The sequence below is a fragment of the Dipodomys merriami genome, unplaced genomic scaffold (assembly GCF_024711535.1).
Source record: "Dipodomys merriami isolate MVZ:Mamm:240054 unplaced genomic scaffold, mDipMer1.0.p SCAF_26, whole genome shotgun sequence".
Lineage (NCBI taxonomy): Eukaryota > Metazoa > Chordata > Mammalia > Rodentia > Heteromyidae > Dipodomys > Dipodomys merriami.
This window is the reverse complement of record NW_027204048.1, coordinates 12,759,643-12,781,322: the sequence shown is the minus strand read 5'-3', so window position 1 is coordinate 12,781,322 and position 21,680 is coordinate 12,759,643. Positions and strand designations below refer to the sequence as shown.

General features: G+C 45.8%; 1 protein-coding gene across 4 annotated transcripts in view; it reads right to left on the bottom strand.

The window, feature by feature from the left end:
- Tjp2 (tight junction protein 2) overlaps positions 1-21,680 on the bottom strand; it is a 120,260-nt gene that overhangs the window by 57,901 nt on the left and 40,679 nt on the right. For 3 of the 4 annotated variants that reach the window (XM_070035700.1, XM_070035702.1, XM_070035701.1), the window contains exon 1: positions 21,306-21,393. The exons of the other annotated variant lie outside the window; for it this stretch is intronic. In XM_070035700.1, the coding sequence (XP_069891801.1) occupies positions 21,306-21,365 (60 nt within the window). In that variant the 5' untranslated portion in view covers positions 21,366-21,393. Of the gene's footprint in view, positions 1-21,305; positions 21,394-21,680 lie in introns of those variants that run through there. 4 annotated transcript variants of the gene reach the window in all.

Below are 21,680 nucleotides of genomic sequence, written 5' to 3'. Positions count from 1 at the left end.
CAAACACTCATCATCCGTGGCCACTAGGCACGTGACCATGGGAACAGTGTGACTGTGGAGGTGCGTTTCACTTTAATGCATTAAAATCTATAAACAGTCATACCTACTATTTCACACAAACAGTTCTAAGCCCTCTTTAAAAGATGTCCTACTATTGTTTTTCCTGCCATGGTACTGGGACTGCCCTCGAGTTTACCACTGGAATCAGGCCTCCAGCCCTTTTGTTTGGTTCTGTGAAGGCTGGCCTCCAACTCACAATCCTCCTGCCTCCACCTCCCCCAAGTAACTTGAAATTACAGGAATTTGCCACGCCCGGTTAATGACATCTTTTATGTTGCACTGGGGTTTGAACTCAGGGCTCTGAGCTCTCTGGGTAAGTACTCTACCACGGATACCTTGCCTAAGATATTCTATTTCCAAGAAGATTCTAGAAATTTATAACAAGCCAGACATGATCCTAAAGTCCTCTTTGAAGAGGAAAAAGACCGCTAATTTTTTTTAAACAAAACTTGTTTTTACATTTTAAGAAGCCTTGGAGTAATTATAACATTTATCCTGTAAGAAAAAACCATTGTGAACTTCTCTTGTAAATATATTGATATGTTAAAGTTAGCAAATGATGTTCTGGAAATAAAAACTGAACCAGCCACTAGCTCTGAGGAGAAGACACAATAATTTCATGTTAGACCACTCACTTATGACTGATTGTTCCAGGCTTCTGGTTTCAGCTGTGTAGGTATTTGCTGCGTGTAGGTATGTATGTAAAATGCAGTAAGCTGGTGAGTCAGTGTGCTCTTGCATGAGACACTGCCCAAGGGTGAGTGATCACTGCAACGATCAGGAAATCAAGGGAGAAAGACCTGCAGCCTTTCTGGAATACTCACTTTCCCATTAGAGAGAGCACGTAGTAATGAAGACCAGAGGTGGGAAAGGGAAAGGTGTCTTATGACAAGAGAAATGTAAGCTCAGATTTCTGAAACAGTGGTGTTTCCATCCTTAGAAGAAGCTGTCACTCATGAGTTTCCTGTGTGACATGATTCATGAGACAGGACAGTCTTCCCAACGTTTTCCTCTAGGGCTAACACTGGAAATTCTAACATTACCGATCTCCTTCTCAAAAACTACACAGTTGCCTCATAACTCAAATCACAGCCCAAAAGATTATGCTCCATTAAAGTGTACAAAGGCGTACAAGTTTTCCTTTTTGTGGAAATTGTGGTTTTCAGGAAATCAGCAAAGATCAATGCCTGTATGTGTAATTAACACGGATAGTCCACTAGGTGACACCATAGTGCAGGAAATAACAAGAAACGGCTCCTGCTTGCTTTCAAATATAAAATTTCAAAACATAATTTAGAAGTTAGAAACTGACTTGGATAATTACATGAAGGATGTGGAGGTGTGGCTCACGTGGTAGTGCACTAGCTGTAAGCAAAAAAGCCAAGAGCTCAAGGCCCTAAGTTCAAGTACCCCCTCCCCACAAAAATAATAGTAATAACATTAAAACTTTCGCTTTTACAGAACTCAAGGCAAAATTGCAAACAGTGAGGAAAGGTTAAAATCGGAAAGCTGTATTTTTTTGTTCATTAACAGAAATACATAGTGTTTTAAGAAGAACATGAAAAACAATTTTTTGCTAGGTGTATTGGCAGACATCTTTAAGCCCAGCTATTCAGAGGTTGAGACAGGAAGTTTGAGAGTAACCTGGGCAAATCAGTGAGGCATTGTCTCAAAATGTAATAATAACAGCAATAATAATAACGTATGTAATAATAACAGCTTTAATAATAACTTGATAAAAACCAAAGAAAAAGGATCTGAGAGCTCACACCTATAATCCTAGCTATTCAGGAGGCTGAGATCTGGGGATGGTAGCTCCAAGCCAGGCCAGGCAGTTAAGTCTGTGAGACTTATCATCTCCAACTAACCATTAAAAAGGCACAAGTTCCAGTGGTAGAGCACTAGCCTTGGGCAAAAAAAAGCTCAAGGATAGGACCCAGGCCCTGAGTTCAAGCCCCAGATCAGCAACAAGGAAGGAAGGAAGAAAGGAAGGAAGGAAGGAAGGAAGGAAGGAAGGAGGGAAGGGGAGGAGGAGGGGGAGGGAGACAAGGAGGGAGGGAGGGGGCTGGGGCTGAAGCTCAGTGGGAAAGCACTTGTCTAAGATGCATAGGCCATGGGTTCCACCCCCATAACCTCAGAAACAATGTAAGAGCATGTTACAGCCAATGGATGCCTTCTGAATGCTGGATGTACACACAGATGATGACAAGAGCCCAGGCCAAAGCACACGATCAAGAGCTATTCATTAGACAGAGGGGCATCACCACCTGTCCATGGGAACTACATCCTGTCCATGGGAACTGCATTCGCCAAGGTCCTAGGGCTTGAACTCAGGACCTGGGCACTATCCTGAGCTGAGCTTCTTTTGTTCAAGGATGGTACTCTACCACAAGAGCCACAGTTCAGTTCCACTTCTGGCTTTTTTTTTTTTTTTTTTTTTGTAGTTTTCTGGAGATAAGAGTCTTGTGGACTTTGCTGCCTAAGCTGGCTTTGAACCTGGATCCTCAGATCTCAGCCTCCTGAGTAGCTAGGATTACAGGCATGAGCTACTGGCTCCAGGCTTTAGCACATTTATTTAAGAAGTAGATCCACCCAGTGCTTTATCATTACTCTGAAGTTTCCTCAGGCAGGAAATAAGAATAGTTCGGAAGTGAAAAGGCCAACAACCTAGCAGCATAACAAACGAGCTGAGCCAGAGAGAGGCAAGAACGTCAGAAATGTAGACATGTTTGATGGCAGAGGACAGTTCCTGTGCTGATGCTTTCCTCTACCTCCAAAAGCAAACAACATGCTTGCAAGTTTCCATTCTGCACGTCTTCTTGTATTACATCACTGCTACACCCAGAGGAAATCTACCCTCAGAGCCTCTCAAGGCTCAGTGCCAGGTGACCTTCCTAGCCTGGAGTCAGAAGAAACCAGTCCTGCAGAACCTTCCTCCCTCCCAGAGTCATGAAAGGTGTAGGCAGGGCGTCCATCCGACAGCCAAGAAGGGTGCAGATAGGGTGTCCTGGGTCCCTTCTTCCCGACCTACTATTCGCAGATGGCAAAACAACCTGCAGAAGAACCCAAGCATCTAGCTGAAGGATAACATTTTCTTAAAGGGGTGGGGCATTATGTAAAATCCAAGATGCAGTGATGAATGCTTGAGTCCCCACACAATGAGATGCTTTGTATATACTACTTTTTCCCCCATATAGGTACGACAATAAAGTTTCATTTTAAATGGGGCCTAGTGAGAGATAAACAACATAAAAATTAGGACAATATTAGTCAGACGCTGCTGGCTCATACCTGTAATCCTAGCTACTTGGGAAGCTGAGATCTGAGGATCACGGTTCGAAGCCAGCCCAGGCAGGAAAGTCCACAGGACTCTTATCTCCAAGCAACTACTCAGAAAAAGCTGAAGTGGTACTGTGGCTCAAGTGGTAGAACACTAGCCTTGAGCATGAAGAGGCTCAGGGGCAGTGCCCAAGCCCTGAGTTCAAGCCCCAGGACCAACAAAAAGAAAAAAAAAAAAGGCAGAACAATATTAAAATAGAATTCAATATTAAATTTTGACAGAGTTCAGGAACAATGATAACAGAATATTGTAATATTTTGCTAGAATTTTCCAATTTAATATGTTCACAGCAGACTCTGGGTCTCTGAAGTAATCATTTAGAATGTAACCATCTTACAATATAAAAAATGAGCCAGGGTCTGGTGGCTCATGCCTGTAATTCTAGCTACTCAGGAGGCCAAGTTATGAGGATCAAAGTTTGAAGCCAGCTTGGGCAGCAAAGTCTACAAGACTCTAACCTCCAGTAAACTACCAAAAATAGCCAGAGGTGGAGCTGGGACTCAAGTGGTAGAGTGTTAGCCTTAAGCAAACCAGCTCAGGGACAGCACTTAGGCCCACAGTTTAAACCCCACAAGGAGATAATTAACGCCTTTCTTAAGCAGTATCAACACACAGGCTCGGCAGGGCACAGTGTACATGAGTTAGACACACAGAAGGAAAAGCTTTGATTCATTTTGGCTTTCTTCCCCCTGGCGGTACTGGCGTTTGAACTCAGGGCCATTTGATTGCTAGGAGGCTGCTCTACAGTTGGGCCACATCCCCAGCCCAAAACTTTTGGCAGGATGAAGAAAAAGCCCCTAAAGGAAAGAGGTGGTGCCCAGAACCCAGGGCAAACTGCCTCATAGAGAATGTAAACAGTTACCACACAGATCAACCTAAGACCTGATCACCTTCTACACCACCAGCACACACGGCTAAGCTCAGAACCAAGCACTGGCGCTCTAAATAGAAACTCGGCCAGCCAGTCAGTTCTTAACTCAGCCAGCCAGTCAGTTCTTAGTCCTGCCTGAGGCAGCCACAACAGAAAAAGACACCCCTACTAGGACGGGGGAAGGTAGTTTAGGAAAGTAAGTTTGTATTTAGAAACGTTCTAGCTCTTTCTACCCACCTCCCACCTCCCTGGACTGGTTGGTCTGGTTTTCCATATCCTTCTCTCCAGTACCGAAGCCAACAACTAACTGGAATTCCTTATCTGCTCCATCACCAAAATATTCTGCTTTAAAAAAAAAAAAAATCCCTATCTTTTCCTCAATCACAACTCTCACAGAGCTGGGTGTGGTGGTGTATACCTATAATCCCAACACTCAGGAGTCTGAAGATCTCAAAGTTCCAGGCCAGCTGGGGTGGGGGGAGAGCTCTCACTGTTTTTACACATGGGGTCTCCACTTGATATCATAAGAAAGGTAACTGTTTTTGTTTTTTGGGTCGGTAGTGGGGCTTGAACTCTGGGCCTGGGCACTGTCCCTCAGCTCTTCAGCTCAAGGCTAGCGCTCTACTACTTGAGCCACAGCGCCACTTCTATTTATGCGGTGCCTGAGCCACCTTCCCAGCCCCAAAAGCTAACTGTTTTAACTCCAGCCTAAGTCTGCTTGAAGCATTATTTTAAAAGATCTACTTTGATCCCAAGCTAACTTGTGGGGTAGAATTCTGACTCTCCAACAGGCAAGTTTCCAAAGAGCATTTAAACTTTCTATTCTTCCAACTTACCATAATTTCATTTTTAACCAGAGGAGGCTATGCAGTCTGAAAGTATAACTCAGCCTGGTGTGGGTGGCTCATGCCTGAATAGCTGGATTCAGCTATTCAAAAGGTTGGGTTTTGAGAATCAGGGTTCAAAGCCAGCCTAGTAAGGATGTCAATGAGACTGTGAGCTCTGATTAACCATCAAAAAGTGTGAAGTGGAGCTATGGCTCAAGTGGCAGAGAATCAGCCTTGAGCAAAAACCTCAGGGACGGTGCCTAGGTCCTAAGTTCAAACCCCAGGAGTGGCACTGGATATCTAATCTATTTCTCCATAAAGCGCATCTTAGGATCTCGGGGGCTCCAGACAGTAACGGACATATTAGCCTCTGAGGACATATTAGCAATTCCCTGCTAGTATTTCTACCGCACTCAGTGATGATCTTAAACTCCTAGAAATCAACAGAGAGCTTTCTCTTTGTTTGCCAGTGTGGTTCCGAGAAACAGAAGCTGCTCAGAAACTGGGAGAAGAACTTGCTGGTTTCAAATTTGTCACACGGACCAGGGATCAAATTCCTTCCCTGTCACACAAGCTGTGTGTACCTGGGCACGTTTCCTCAGCTGTGAAAATCAGGTTAACACTGACACTCAGCTCTCTGGGAGAGCTCAGGGAGAGACACACCAAGGCCTGCATTACCTGCTCCCGCCCTTACCCTTCTCCTTCCCAGCCCCACGAGCAAAAGCCCGGATGGACAGCACAAAGGAAGGCCCTTTCCTCTAGTCCTGGGACAGCACATGCAGTGTCTAACCCCACCAGGATTCGTGAAAATCAGGGACACGGGCTGTTCTAGAAGCTCCACGCTCCATTGATGTATGAAGAGTAGGGTTTTGGCTTTTCAGTTGAGTTTTGTCAGTACAGGGTTTGAACTCCGAGTCTTACACTGGTGAGCCAGGTGCTCTTTTCCACTTACTCCTCTAGCCTTTTCTGCTTGTTATTTTTTTCCCCCAGATAAAACACTGTGTCTCCCCCCCCCGCCGATCACTATCTTCATACCTAGTTCTACCAGGTAACTGGGATTAAGGCCAGTGCTAACATGTCCAGCCCCAGAGTTATCAACAGGTCAAAGGTAAGGTTTGTTTAATGAAATGCAGTCTCACTAACTTTGGGGCTAAGGCTGACCTCAAACCTGGACCTTTTCTTTCAGTGCTACAGAGCTGGGATTATAGGTGTCAGCCATGTGTGTTTTAAATTTGTGGGTCCAGTAATAGAGCTACAGATTCAATGGGGATCTGAACTTTCCTCAAAGTACTTCTTGGAAGGGAGGAAGTTAGTGAGGTGACAGACATAATTACACCAAACTAGACACTACATAGCACCCCAATTTCTGGTGTCACTTAAAAAAGAAACAAGGGGCCAGGCACCGGTAACTCACGCCTGTCATCCTAGCTACTCAGGAGGCTGAGATCTGAGGATCACAGTTCAAAGCCAGCCTGGGCAGGAATAGTCCGTGAGGCTCTTTATCTCCAGTTGCCCATTAAAAAGTCACAGCCCGGGCAGGAATAGTCTATAGTTAGAGCTGTGGCTCAAGTGGCAGAGCTCTAGCCTTGAGTAAAAGAGGTTAGGGACAGCACTCAGGTCCTAAGTTCAAGCCCCAGTACTTACTGGGAAAGAAAAGAGAGCGAGAGAAAGAAAAACAGGAAGAAAGAAGAAGGAAGGAAGGAAAGAAGTAGGGAAGGATACTTCTCACTCCATCCTCTGGGATCTACCTCCTCCCTTTCTTTCTTTCATCTTCTTTCATTCATCCAGCAACTACTCTAGGTTCGGCCTAGGAAATCAGAGCCAGCCTGCCGGGGACTCTTCCCCAGTGAATGTTGGAACCAGGAAGATTCAGGCCTGATTGGTGGATGGGAGGGAGGTTCAGATCCTCAGTGATAACACTTGGCCTTTCTGATATTTAAACTCAAGCACTCAGGGCTGGATCTAACTGAGGACTCTTCTCTCATTTATATTGTTGAAACACAATGCAGCTGGGGCCACTAAAACACATCAGAGTTGGAGCAGACCGGGCATCTCACTTTCTGTGACATTTGCCTGGATGAATCATGAGCCTAAGTAGAAAGCCAAGAGAGGAAGGCTGAGAACTAACTGCCTGGAGCATCCGGTACTGCCGCTTTACTCAGATACCATAGCTGGGATGGAATCCTTCAGGGGCTAACACTGATTGGTGTTCATGCTTGGAGCTGCCTACAGAGATAGGCCAGATGTTCCCCGACACCAACCTGCCCAACCTATTAAAAGATTTCTCCAAGGCGCTGCACACTGACCACAAGTATGCTCTCTGTGCTGATGTTAGGTTTGGTTAAGTATCACAAAGGGTGATACTTAAACATCTGGCAATGTCTGGAATCATTTTATTTTTAATCCAGGGTGAGTTCCCCACATTTTTCAGCAGAAAAGCCTACAGAAAATTTTATCTTTAAAAAGTGGGCAACTCTAAGGGCTAGGAAGGTGGCTCAATGGTAGAGGGCTTGCCTAGCATACAAGAACAAAAAAAAAAAAAAAAAAAAAAGCCAGAAGTGGTGCTGTGGCTTAAGTGGTAGAGCACTTTCCTTGAGCTGAAGAGCTAAAGGACACTGCCCAGGCCCAGAGTTCAAGCCCCATGATAGAGGGGAAAAAAAAAAAGTGGGCAACTAATCAACTCTGGATGGAGAAAGTAAGGAGGAAAAAGTGATTGCAGATGTGATTTCTCTTTTGGGTTTTGTTGGGATTTGGGGGCAGGTTGGCAATGCTGGGGTAGGGGGGGCGGGGTGTTTGGTTGGTTGGTCTTTGTCAGTCATGGGTCTTGAACTCTAGGCCTGGACACTGTCCCTGAACTCTTCAGCTTAAAGATAGCACTTTATTCCTTGAGCCACAGCACCACTTCCAGTTTTCTGGAGGTTAGTTGGAGATAAAGAGTCTCATGGAGGGCTTGGAAGGTGGCTCAGTGGTAGAGTGCTTGCCTTGCATGCATGAGGCCCTGAGTTCAATTCCTCAGCCCCAAATAAGCAGAAAAAGGTGGAAGTGGTGCTATGGCTCAAGTGGTAGAGCGCAAGCCTTGAGCTGAAGAGCTGAGGGACAGCACCTAGGCCCAGAGTTCAGGCCCCATGACCAACCAAAAAGGAAAAAAAAAAAGTCTCGGGCTGGGAAGGTGGCTCAGTGGTAAAGCACTTGCCTTGCATGCCTGAGGCCCTGGGTTTGATTCCTCAGCACCACATAAGCAAAAAGAAAAAAGCTGGAAGTGGTGCTGTGGCTCAAGTGGTAGAGCGCTAGCCTTGAGCTGAAGAGCTGAGGGACAGCGCCCAGGCCCAGAATTCAGGCCCCGCGACTGGACCCCCCCCCCCCCCAAAAAAAAAAAAGAAAAAGAAAAAAAAAGTCTCATGGGCTTTCCTGCCCAGGCTGGCTTTGAACCTCAATCCTCAGATCTCAGCCTCCTGAATAGCTAGGTGACAGGTGTAAGCCACTGGCAGCTCAATGCTGGGGTTTGAAATCAGGACTTTGGTTTACATACGCTAGGTAGGCACTCTACTACTTGAGCCATACCTCCAGCCCTCCTTTGGCTGGCTGACTTGAAGATAAAAGTCTCATTTTTTGCTCAGACTAGCGTGGAATGACAGCCTCTGATTCACGCTCCCCACGTATCTAGAATAATAGGCACAGGCTAGCGACCCAGTTTTTTAGTGGCATCTCATGAACTTTTGTGCAGGCTGGCCTCAAATTGTGATCCTTCTCAGCTCAGCCTCTCAAGTAGCTGGGATGTTAGGTGTGAGCCACCACTTCAGTTGTTGTTTTTTTGGTGTTTGTTTTTTAATCTCCGTTATAGAGTACTGATCCATACCAAAACTTACCTTGGTTGTTGGTGGTATTTGTTTGTTTTCAATCCTTACAGGATACTATCAAATAAATAGCAATCCTTTTCCATACAAAGCAACACCACGGGTTCCTTCCTCAAGCACTACTACCTGAAATATTTATAAATATCTGAATCAGAAAGATAAATAAATGTGTCTGGCTGGGGAACTCAGGGATATAGTGTATACACAAGATACTGGCTTCAATCCCCCATGCAGCAACAAAATAAAAGAAATGCACATTTACAACCCAGCTTTGCTGTCGAAGGAGTGAATTAGTGAACTAGGTCACTGCCCAGCAGCGGCTAGTTCCCCTCCAGCTCCATTTTCTACCCTGCAAACACTGAAAGTCTTTGTTCATTGTGTAGCCGCCAGCAATGTGGATGGTCAGGCTTCCATTGTGAGTCTGGCCGACTTAAAAACTGGAGAAAACAAGAGATAAAACGGGATTCTGTCAATATAGTTCTAGTACTTTCAAAGCTATGTGGGGGATCGTGTGTACTACTCATCCACAGGCTACAATGACATGACTGAACTCCTACCACAGACTGGCTGTCAACCCTAACCTCAAGGGTTAATCAGTGGACTCTGACACTATGGACTCCTCCTAACCCAAAAGGCGTCAGAGTCATAATGGTAAGTCTGTCAATGAGAAAGACTCACCAACGTCCTAAACTTAAGCAAAACTCGGTTCTCCCCCACGTGTGTCAGAGTGAACATCGCCCAAAGTGACTTTTACACAAGTAACACATGATAGTTCATATTTCATGAAAATAAGATGATAAAAATCAAATCTCTGTCCAATTCGTTTGACAAAAGATAAACGAAATTAGAGGTAGGGGAGAGGGGTGGGGGGAGGAGGCCATTATAAACCAGATTTGACTGTATAAAAGCTACTAATTAGGATGACTCCAAAAAGAAAAGCTGTCATTAGGCCTCATAGTCATACATCAAAGCAGCAGCTCTTAGAATGAAGTCACGTTTCATTTCTACAGTCACTTCAAAATTGTTAGGTCTTTTTTTTCTTATTATTTATTTGGCAATGGTAAAGATAGAACTCAGGGCCTCGCACATGCTAGGCAAGTACTCTATCATGGAGCTTTGCCCCCATGAAAACTTCTCAATATAAAAATTCCTAGAGAACTGGGACAGAGCAAAGGAAGGGGTGACATTGTCCAGAGAAATGTACTCATTACCTGACTTATGTAACTGTAACCCCCCTGTCCATCACTCTTATAATAACAATAAAAAATAAAAATAAAAAAGTACCTAGAGAAGGGCATTATAGTGTATACCTATAGTCCCAGCTACTCAGAAGACTAAAATAGGGGATCACTTAGGCCCATGAATTTGAGACCAGGGAAGGCAAGGGAAGATGAAGAAGAGAGAGAGCAGGAGGAAGAAGAGGAAAGTGGGAGGGGAAAGGACGGGCCTAAAATCACAGCCTAGTAGCCCCCTGCAAAGGAACCACACTACAGGGCAAGAAGCCCTTACTTTGTCACTTGTACTACAACAGGTGACAACCAAGTCAAAGGAGGGACTGAGAGCATGAGTTACAGAGCTCAATCTAGTGACTTACTGACTTAGCACCTTCCAAGCACCCCCCTCCCCACCCCCAGGAGATGTTCGGACCACTTTCTGGCCTGCTGCACTTAGCTTCTGCTTCTTCATTGGCCAGGAAGCCCCCAGTTCCCTGGCAGGCAAATTCTGGCAGCCAAGTGCACATGTTTAAAGATCTGGAAGGATGAAGGGAAACAGAGCCCTTTGTTTTTTCCATTTTCCTGCAGCCAGGGCAGTGGAGGTGGGGACAGCAGTACCCACGGCGGCAGCTGTGGCAGCTGGCCGCACTGTCACCCACCTTGGGAATGCAGAAGCGGAGGGCTGAAAGGTTTTGGAGGAGTTGGCTATGGGTTGCAGCAGCTCCCTGATTTCCTGAATGTAGACAGTGGGCCTGGTCTTCACTCTACTAGCTTTTGCGTTGCTCTAGGAGGAACTTAATACACTGGAACTAAATTCCTTCTTCTAGAGATTGCAAGAGTATTGTGTTTACCCGACTAAACCCTGAATCATAGGTACATAATGACTTTTTACCATTGCCTATCATCCCAGGTACTCAGGAGGCTGAGATCTGAGGATTGCAGTTCAAAGCCAGCCCAGGCAAGAAAGTTCATGAGACTCTTATCTCCAATTAATGACTAGAAAACCAGAAGTGGTGCATTTTCATTTAGGTTCAAAAGGAACTTGGGAAGACCTCATCTCACTGGGTGCTACTTGTCTGTCTTTAGCCTTAACAATAACAGCAGAAGGAATAGCACAAGGCCTTTCAGTTGCATCCCTGGGAAATTTCAACACGTCTCCACATGCCACAGATCTCTTTCCCCTCTTAAAACTCACCCAGACACTAAACAGACCAGACCCAGGAAGGCGAGGTCACTGACAGTACTCGGTGAGCAAATGACCTTTGCAGATGGCCTGCAGCCCATTTGTGAAGAACAAACCAGAAAGGGCTCCCCCGTGCAGGCCTGCCTCCTCTACCATGCCCATGCCACCTCAAACCAGTCCTTGGGGTGAGGGGAGCTCCCTGGAAAGGGCAGAGAGGAAGAACATGAAGAAGGATTCACTAGGCAACCTGCAAGATGGCTGCAATCCTGGCTTGGGCTGCAGGGGAGAGAAGAGAACCCAGTGCGCTGGGCTTGTGCATTATTCAAGCTGCAACTGAATAATGGATCCTTCTAGAACTTTGCCAGCTAAACTGCTACCAGACACTCTGGGGTTCCAAGCCTGTCTTTAAATTAAAAAAAAAAAAAAAAAAAAGTATCTCAGAAAGAATCTATTGCCTATCATCCTAGGTACTCTCTTCTGAAAAGAAAAATGTAAATACCCCTAAAGACACAGATATGTGTGTGTGTGTGTGTGTGTGTGTGTGTGTGTGTGTGTAAAACTAACTGTAAGACTGTGTTTGGGGGAATTAGTGGAAGCAGGCAGACAAAGAGAGCATTAGAAGCGAACAATACTGAAACTCCTTGCATCTGTCAATGAAGATGGCAAAATAAAACTCACTGGAAGCTGTTGAATAGAGTAGTGGGGATGGCGGTGGGAAGAGTGAGAGCAAAGGAAACTTAATCTGATTAAAGTACCACCAGGAAACCCCTTTGAACCATTAGTATACACTTAAAATAATGAATGACAGGAATTGGGGTGAGGTACTAATGGGGGAGGAGGCAGGGCTAGCAGACAGAATGAAGGAGGGTGAATGTGGTCAAGGCACTTTATGTAGATGTGTGAAAGTGGATCAATGATGCTTGCTAAGATTGGTTGGGGAAGAGAGAAGTGGAAAGAAGGGAGAGCGAGTCTGATCAAGATACACTGTAGGCATATATACGGACATGTCCAAATGTAACTACTTGATGATAATAAAATGTGGAAAAGAAAAAAAATAAAGGAAACAAATAAAAACAATAATGGAAGGAACGAAGATATACTCTAACACCAGGAGAGATTATTCAGAATGGTCTTTAGTCTTTACATTCAAACACTTACAGTACCCTTCTTTTCCTACTCCCTCTCCACAGTTCAATCTCTCTCTCCTCTCTCCCTTCTGTCTGTCTGTCTGTCTGTCTCTCTGTCCCTCACTGTCTCTCTCTCTTTCTCCCCCTCCCCCATCTCTGCACATCTCCATCTTGTGCAGGGCAAGTGGTTCAGTTCTGTTACTAAATTCTTCTCTGCCTAAACAACCACCATGGAGGTCTTAAGTACCACAGAAGGCTTTAAGGGGTCATCAAATAAAACTAAGCAAGTGACAATTAAGTTTAGACTTTTAGCTGAAGGCACCCAACTAACTAGTGATGGATAGTCAATTGCTTCTATTCCAAAAGCAAACATCTAGATCCTGGTATGGTGGTGAAGGTCTATCATCCCAGCACTCAGGCTGGGACTAAGGATGGTGAGTTTGAGACAAGCCTGGGCTACATAGAGAGAATCTGTCTCACAGCAAGGCAGGGAGAAAGTATGGATGTAATGGTGTGGCCTGTGTGCGTGTGTGGCGTGCGTGCGTGCGTGCGTGTGTGTGTGTTGTATGGCTTGAATTTAGGGCCCACATGTTGGCTTTTAGCTTTTTCCCTCAAGGCTGGTACTCTACCACCTGAGCCACAGCTCCACTTCCAGCTTTGTTTCAGTCCTTTAATGGAGTCTCATATACTTTTCTGCCTAGGCTGGTTTTGAACTTAATGCTCCGATTTCAGCCTCCTGAGTAGCTAAGATTACAGGTGTGAACTACCAGTGCAGGGCTGATTCTACAATTTTTCTAAATTCTTTATTGAGATTAAGTGATTATATAAACTTCACAATACTATGGGACAGTGATACTTAGCTAAAGTCACAAACACATTTTAACATCCACAAGACAAACTGTCATTATCGTGATCGACAAAGCTTGTGAACTCTACAAGCTTTGATGATACAACTATTTCTTTCAAATGGGGTGTTATGTCCCATTTCTTGTAGGATTCTTGCTCTTCAGCTACGTGAATGTAAGGAATTCACTCTTCCAAATTCACAGCTAGTCTCGGGTCAGACCCAGCTTCTCACCACAACCTTCCCACGTTGAGTCAAGAGTCTGCCCTTAGTGGGTGTGACTGACACTCTGACTCAGATGGGTGAGGCACCCAGCTGATGGGAAGTGACTTGTGCCAGCCTGTGATAAGGGCAGGAATAAACAGAAGCAGGTGCCCAGTGACCAATCTTAGGCCAGACAGCAGAGGACTCAAAGGGACTGAAGGAGGGGAAGGAAGGAAGGAGGAGGCTCCTGGGACTGAGTTTACCAGGAAGTTCCTTGGACATGATTCATCCCTTTCAAACCCAGAAATGTTTATAGTTTTGCTCATTAACTCCCACAGATCATTGCATTTTGCTTGGATGAGTATAGTTAGGAACGGTCACTAAAAGATCTGTGGGCAGGTTGTTGCCTCCTCCAAGCTCAGCATACATTTCTGACTCCTCCTTTCCCCAGAGTGAAACTCCACCGGCCCAGCTTCTCCAGAGCTCAGGTGTGGCTGGCCTTGTAAGGTAACAAGAAGAAATCGACTTACATATAGCTCCAATCTCTTCCTTCCAAGTTTTCAACAAACACCAACAAACCACAGAGCCTTATCATGAATGGATTTCAAGCAAATGAAGGCATTTCCAGCAGCTTTCTTTTCCCTGCCTCTGGGAAGAATAAAGCCTCTTGCTGGGCTGAGGGTTCGTGCCTGTAATCCTGGTTAATTCCAGGGGTGAGATCTGAGGATCCTAGTCTGGTACTACCCAGACCAGGCACCTAACATTCGAAAGTCTGAGACTCTTTTCTTCAAATAACCACCAAAAAGCCAGAAGTGTGCTGTGTGGCTCAGTGGTAGAGCCTTGAAGGAAAAAAAAAAAAAAAAAAAGCTCAGGGACAGAGCGCTGGCTGGCCCTGAGTTCAAGTTCAAGAACAGGCAAAACAATCCAAACAAAACAACAACAACAACAACAAACAGAATTAAGATCCTAGCAACACCATGTCTTGGGAGGGACTCACAGATTCCCATGAGTACTACGGAAACATTACTTCCCAACTCACCTTCAACTCCAGATGTAAATCATCTGCAACATTCTCCCGCCTCTACCAAAGCTTTCCATCATTACAAAGGCAGAAGTATAACGGGATTTTAACCATTCTCTATCAGTATGGTCAAGTAACTGTTAACTCCTGGCCAGAACAACTTACTCAGTCATTCCTTTCCCACAATGCATTGCATACAACTCCCTCCAAACAACTCTGACTTATATACTAACTCATTCGATCCCAGTTACACAGGGTGTCTACAGACACAGGCACACTGTTATTAAAGTTTCCACGTACAATGCTATTTTCCCTGGGCACATAATGCATACATTTTATATGGCTGATTAAAGTGTACAATGGAACTAGTAATAACTACATTGATAGACTATAAAGTTTACATTCACATACAGACAGGTAACATCAGTAAATGTTGTGTTCAAGATATGGTAGCACATCTTTGCCGTGATTCATGGCAAAGAAACTGCAAGTTAATTCCTCAAATGGGCACATTGTTGAAAGACATGTAAGTTGAATGCTTTTCCCTCTGAGGCTATTTGGCGATTTCATTCTCAACCAAGGTTTGATTTCAACCAAATCTGAAATATTTTGGTCTGTCTATAGACTAGAGGTGGAGCCCAATGGTATAGCATGTGTTTTGTATATTTAAAAAATAATAATAATAAGGCCAGGTGCCAATGGGCCATGTCTTTAATCCTAGCTATTCAGGAGACTGAGATATGAGGAACATGGTTCAAAGCCAACCTGGACAGGAAAGTCTGTGAGATTCTTATCTCCACTAACCTAACCAAAAAAATGAAGGCTGGAAGTGGTGCTATGACTCATGTGGTAGAGGGCTTAAAAGCAGCTCAGAGACAGTGCCCAAGCACTGTTCAAGTTCCAGGATCAGCACCAAAATTAAACCAATAAGCAAACAAACAAAAAAGAAAAGAAAAAAGAGGACAAAATTGACTCATGGAGAATCTATCAAAAATTCAAAATCAAGCCAGGCACCAGTGGCTCACACCTGTAATCCTAACTACTCAGGAGGCTGAGATCTGAGGACCGAGGTTTGATGGTAGCCCAGGCAGGTAAATCTGTGAGACTCTTATTCCAATGAACCACCGGAAAACCAAAAGTGAAGCTGTGGCTCAAGTAGTAGAGCGCTTGCCTTGAGCTGAAGAGCTCAGGGGCAGCGCCCAGGCCCAGAGTTCAAGCCCCACAACCACCACCACCACCACCAACAACAACAACAAAAATTCAAAATCAAACAACAAAAAGGCTCACCAGTGCCTTTTTTTTGTTTAACCAGTGACACTCCCTACAGCACGTACGAAGAAGAGGAACATAAGTAGAATTTATATCCATGAAATATTCCTTATTACAAAGTATGTCCAAATGGAATGGCATGCAAGACTGAAGATCTGATTTAACCTTAACTATCTGTCAGGTGCTCTGCCTGGACTTATTTTAAATGACTACAAGTTATCACCTAGCAATTTGTTGAAGGTTCGGGGATCTCCAACAAATGACTTACATATTGCAGCCATTAGAGAGATGAGCAATGTCTCTTGTCTATTCATTCACCTACCATCCAGGTGCATCTCAATTGCTCATCCTTTTAGATCAAAGCAGGGTTGGAGTTTACCAAAATTTCCAATTTCCATATCCATGTTAAAAGTCTTTTCTACAGATCAATGTATGCTCCATCAAAAAAAATAATAATAAAAATGAAAGTAGGCTGGTTGGGAGTGGGCAGAAATGTAGCTCAGGGGTAGAGATACTTGCCTAACATCTGCAACAGCATAATAAACACACTCATTAAAATGACAAATTAGGTCTGGGAATGTGGCTTAGTGGTATGAAGCCCTGGGTTCGATTCTTCAGTAACACATAAATGGAAAAAACCAGAAGTGGCACTGTGGCTGAAGTGGGAGAGTGTCCTTGAGCAAAAGAAGCTCAAGGACAGCATCTACGTCCTGAGTTCAAGCCCCAGGATTAGCAAACACACACACACACACACACACACACACACACACACACACACACACACACACACACACACACACACACACACACACACACACACACACACACACACACACACACAGAAACAAACAAACAAAAAAAACCCTACAAATTAATTCCTCAAGTGGACACTAAAAGTTGAAGGCTTTTCTGTCTGAAGCTGTGTGGTAATAGCATTCTCATCCAAGAATCACCAGTGAGATTCACTGGAAAGCCAAGTAATGTCCCTCACAATGTCCCAGCATGCTTCCTCCCTGTCCTCTCCTCCCTCCCCCCTCCCATCAAAAATGTTACAGGAAGTTGGGCTCTGTCTGCTCAACCCATAATCCTAGTAACTCAAAAGGCTGAGATCTGAGGATCACTGTTAGAAGCTAGCCTAGGCAGGAAAGTCCATTAAGACTCTTATCTCCAACAAATTATCAAAAGAAAGCTGGCTGTGAAGCTGTGGTTCAAGTGGTAGATAACTAGCCATGAGCAAGAACACTTCAGTAGTGGTGCCCAGTCCCTGAGTTTAAGCCCCAGGATCAGCACCATTAAATAAATAAATAAATAAAGTCACAGGAGAATGACAGGTGGAAATCTGATCTCTTTGAATGGATTGGAGAAAGTTGAGAAAAAAAATGAGAATTGGGCTGGGCACTAAAAGGGCTTCCTCAACACAGGTCTGCAAAAACAGGTAAGAGGGTTGAGTGGAAAAAGGGAAGACTCACTTGCCTAAGACAAAATCCACGATGTACAACTTTCCTCATTTTGGGCCATTCGCTCTGACATGCTGGGCAGTGCACTCCAAGAGTATGTAGAACTCTCTAAGCATTCCTTAGCATTACCCAGCATTACCTCAGATTACAATTTTTCTTAAAACAGACTCACTGGGCTGGAATGTAGCTTGGTGGCAGAGTGCCTGCCTAGCATGCATGAAGCCCTGGGTCCCATTCCTTAGTACCACATACACAGAAAAAGCCGGAAGTAGTGCTGTGGCTCAAGAGATAGGATGCTAATCTTGAGCAAAAGAAGTTCAGGGAGCTGGGCGCCAGTGGCTCACACTTATAATCCTAGCTACTCAGGAGGTTGAGATCTGAGGATCATGGTTCAAAGCTAGCCCAGGCAGCAAAGTCTGTAAGACTCTTATCTCCAATAAGCCACCAGAAAACTGGAAATGGCATTGTGGTTCAAGTGGTAGAGTGCTAGCCTTGAGCTGAAGAGCTCAGGGACAGCAATCAGGCCCAAAGTTCAAGCCTCACAACTGACCACAAAAAAGAAGAAAAAGAAAAAAGAGAAAAGAAATTCAGGTACAATGCCCAGACTCTGAGTTCAAGCCCTAGGACTGACAAAAAACAAACAAAAACACACACACACACACACAAACATACACACAACTTACTATATAAGTTATAAAACAAAATAACAGGTGCCCATGGCTCATGCCTATAATCCTAGCTACTCAGGAGGCTGAGATCTGAAGACTGAGTTCAAAACCAGCCCGGACAAAAAAAAGTGTGTGTGAGACTCTCATCTCTAATTAACCACCTAACCACCAAAAAGCTGCAAATACAGCTATAGCTCAAGTAGTAGAATGACTGATAGCCTTGAGCAAAAATACTTAGGGACAGTGCTCAGGCCCTGAATTCAAGCTCTAGGACTGGCACAAAAAAGAAAAAAAAAGCCAAAATTACTCATGAGGGTGAAATGGACTCCAGTTTTTTGAGATTTCTGTTGCTGTTGTTATCCTTAATAAAATTCATATCAACACTGGTGTTTTAACCACCAGCCTAGGATTCAGCTGCAATTCATGTGCTGCGTTTCTGGATTTAGGATCCAGAAAGACTCAGCAGAACACTTCATCTGATGACTGGGGTGGTCACATGACTCATGCCTTCAGTCATTACCATACCCATCTCACCTTTCCTCTCAACACCAAAGCCCACAAGGCCAAGGCCAACTTGGCCAGCAGTTTGGATCTCTAATTATTGTCTAGAGTCTGATCACCAGGGCCTCTTCTGGGGAGTCAGCTCTTAAACGAGGTGAATTTTTCATCTGAAGCCATAACTTATTAATGGGATTTGTTGTAGGGATTAAGCAAGGCATTCCCTCATGGCTCAGATTCTTGATGGAAGTATGTTGAAAGTTTGGTGACTAACAACCCTTCCTAATTCTTAGCTCCAACCCCCTCCCTTCCCATACCTCATGCCACACCCCGTCCAATCTCTGACTTTTTAAACTACCACACTGGCAATTACACAAAGTGACCTAAAGTGCCCCACCCAATTTCAAGAACTTCAAGTCTCCTAAAGAAGGACAACCTTCTAAGAAGAAACAAGAAAAGGAAAAAAAACACACACACACACACACACACAGAAAGACTTGACTAAACCCAAAGTTAATGGTGGGGATTTTATGATCTCCCTTGCCAAGCGATGAATTCAAAAAGTTCTCACCCTCGCCCTGAAGATAAATGATTGGCTGTCGATATGCAAAAAACTAGATCAAAAGTTAAATAAATTTAGGCAGAAGTCATTGCAAAATTCCCCAAGGGATGATATAAAAATTTATTTGGTCGTCAGCCTATGCCTGCCTCAAAAATAGTAACACTTACTGTGTAGGAACTGGAGTGGAATTTGTGCTGAAGCAACTTGCTGACTAGTTCTCTGGAAAAGTCAAACCTAATTGTTTCTATGATTATGCCCTCCCTCCTCAAATTCTGCTACTGGCATTCAAGGCCTGAACAACTCTCTTCTCAATATTTTTTTTCTTTTCCAAATACTTTGCACCTGTTACCTTTACTGCTAGAATTCAACCTCCCTTGTTAACTCCAAACCCCACACTTAAGATGCATTTACTGCTCTCTTCAGCGTTTTGGGGTTCTAAGAGTACCATTCACGAGTCACTCACTCTAGTCCAAGTATGATAATGTTCCTTACTTTGGGAGGGATCAACTGACACCCCACCTTTTGCTGTACTTCCGAATTGCAGAATGTACATCTGAATTAAAACCTTCCTCCCTCAGCCCCAGGAATCCCCACAGAGATCAGAGTTGAAAACGGTGAAAAAGCCTGGGGCCATGCAGACGCTGTAAAGCAGAAATGGAGTCTTGCTCAATTTTGTATACCTGCGTACAAAGTGGCCAGCAGTTTGAGGTGAGGTGTTCATTTATTAAGTATTTGCTCAGTGGTACTGAGATGGTTACTGCCTAGAGCTGAGCATAAAGCTCAAAAATGGCATTTTGGGAGGCTCTGGACACCACACACACACACAGCCACACTTCGGGAGGAAAAAAATCCCCTTCATCACTCTGGCTGTGGATCTGAACAAAACTCAAAAAAGCATCTCAAAAGCCACTGTTGCCTTGGTAACAACCCCCTCCTCTCCTCCCCCCCCCCCACAGCCGGGAAATTACTACAGCACCCTGTTTTGTACTTCTAAAGAGTACTCATCGGCATCTCTAATTGATCGCTTGCTTCCCCAACAAGACTGTAGTGGAGGCTTCTACCCATCTGTGTATTTTATCCACCTATGTATTCCTCACACTGTGGTGGAGAGGTCTGAAAAATGAACTGAATCAAGCGATGCCATTTCTCCTAGTTAAGATATTAAAAGGCACTTGGCCACAAATGCACCTGCTACTAATTCCTCAGTGAAAATCACCTTGGTATGCTCGGTGGATGGATGTTACCTAAGGACTCAGCCTGGGAGAAACACACATACACACGCGCACACACACACGCGCACGCGCACACACACACACACACACACACGCACATACACAGTAAACAGTAAACCAGTTTTCTGTTTTCCCAAAGGGATTCTCAGCACAGACCACCCAGAGAGCTGAAGCCAAGGGGCCACTTCCCTCCCCAGGGCTCCCCGCAGAGACCAGGCCGGACAGCTGCCCCTCCACGGGGGAGGGAAGCAAGCGGCTCTTCCTGAGAACTGAAGCGAAAACGAGAGGCGGGAGGCTGCCTGCCATGACTGGGTCCTGGGAGAGTCCTTCCCGAGTTCCTCCACCTTTCAAGAAGGTCCAGCGCCTGCCGTGGACATCCCTGATTAGTTCTAACTGGAGACCAACGACGGGGCCACAAAAAAATAAAGTGGACACGACCAATGAAGACATTCACAAAGAATAAAACACGTAAAAGGAACTGATGACAGGTTAGGTTAATAGCCAAGTACCAAGTATCGGCCTAATTCTCCTGGCTGGGGCTGGTTGCAGACGCCCAGCTCCACGCCCCACTGAGAAGCAGCTGGATTGCACTGCAGAGGCAGGCAAAGGAAGGAGGGCAGAAAGAAGGGGGGAGGAAGGGGAGGAAGAGAAGGAGGAAGAGGAGGAGGAGGAGGAAGGATGAAGGAGGAGGATGGAGGAGGAGGAGGGAGATGGATGGGGATGGATGGAGGAGGAAGAGGAGGAGAAGAAAGAAGACGACCCCGCCTGCGGTCGGTCCGCACTCCCAGGGACGCGCTCGGAAGCCCCAGCGGGCTCCCGGAGCCTCCGACCCGGCACGGAGTTGGACGCAGATCGCGCGCGCGCCGGTGACTTTTCCCAACTCCAAGCGAAGAGGAGGCAGAGACCCGGGGGGGGGGGGGAGCGAGGGAGGGAGCGGGAGCGGCCCCGGCCCCGGCCCCGGCCCCGCGGGCGTCCGCACCCGGAGGGAGACTCGCTCTGGTCTCCAGGGCCACCCAAGCCCACTTCCCAGAACGCCGCCCGGGCGGAGCGCGCCCCAGCCGCGGGGACACTTACGCGGAGCCATCCGGACAGTTCCCTCCGGGGTCCGAACCCGCGGTCTCCCCGCACCGGCATCTCGAATGCGGGCCCCGCTCCTCCCGCTCCGCTTCCTCCTCCTCCTCCTCCTCCTCCTCCTCCTCCCCGGGGCTGCCCGTCACCCCCGCCACCATCGGCCGCCACCAGCACCTCCGCGCGGAGGGCGGGGCCGCGCCAGCCTTTGTCCCTCCTCCCGCGGCGCCCCGCCCCCCGCCCGGGAAACTCTCCAATGGGGCACTACCATTGTCACCGGCGGGGGGGGGTCTTCTGTCACCGCGCCCCCCCCAGGTCCCCACGAGGGTCAGCTCCATGCACGAATCCAATCCGGGAGCAGAAGTGGATGGAGGCATCCCA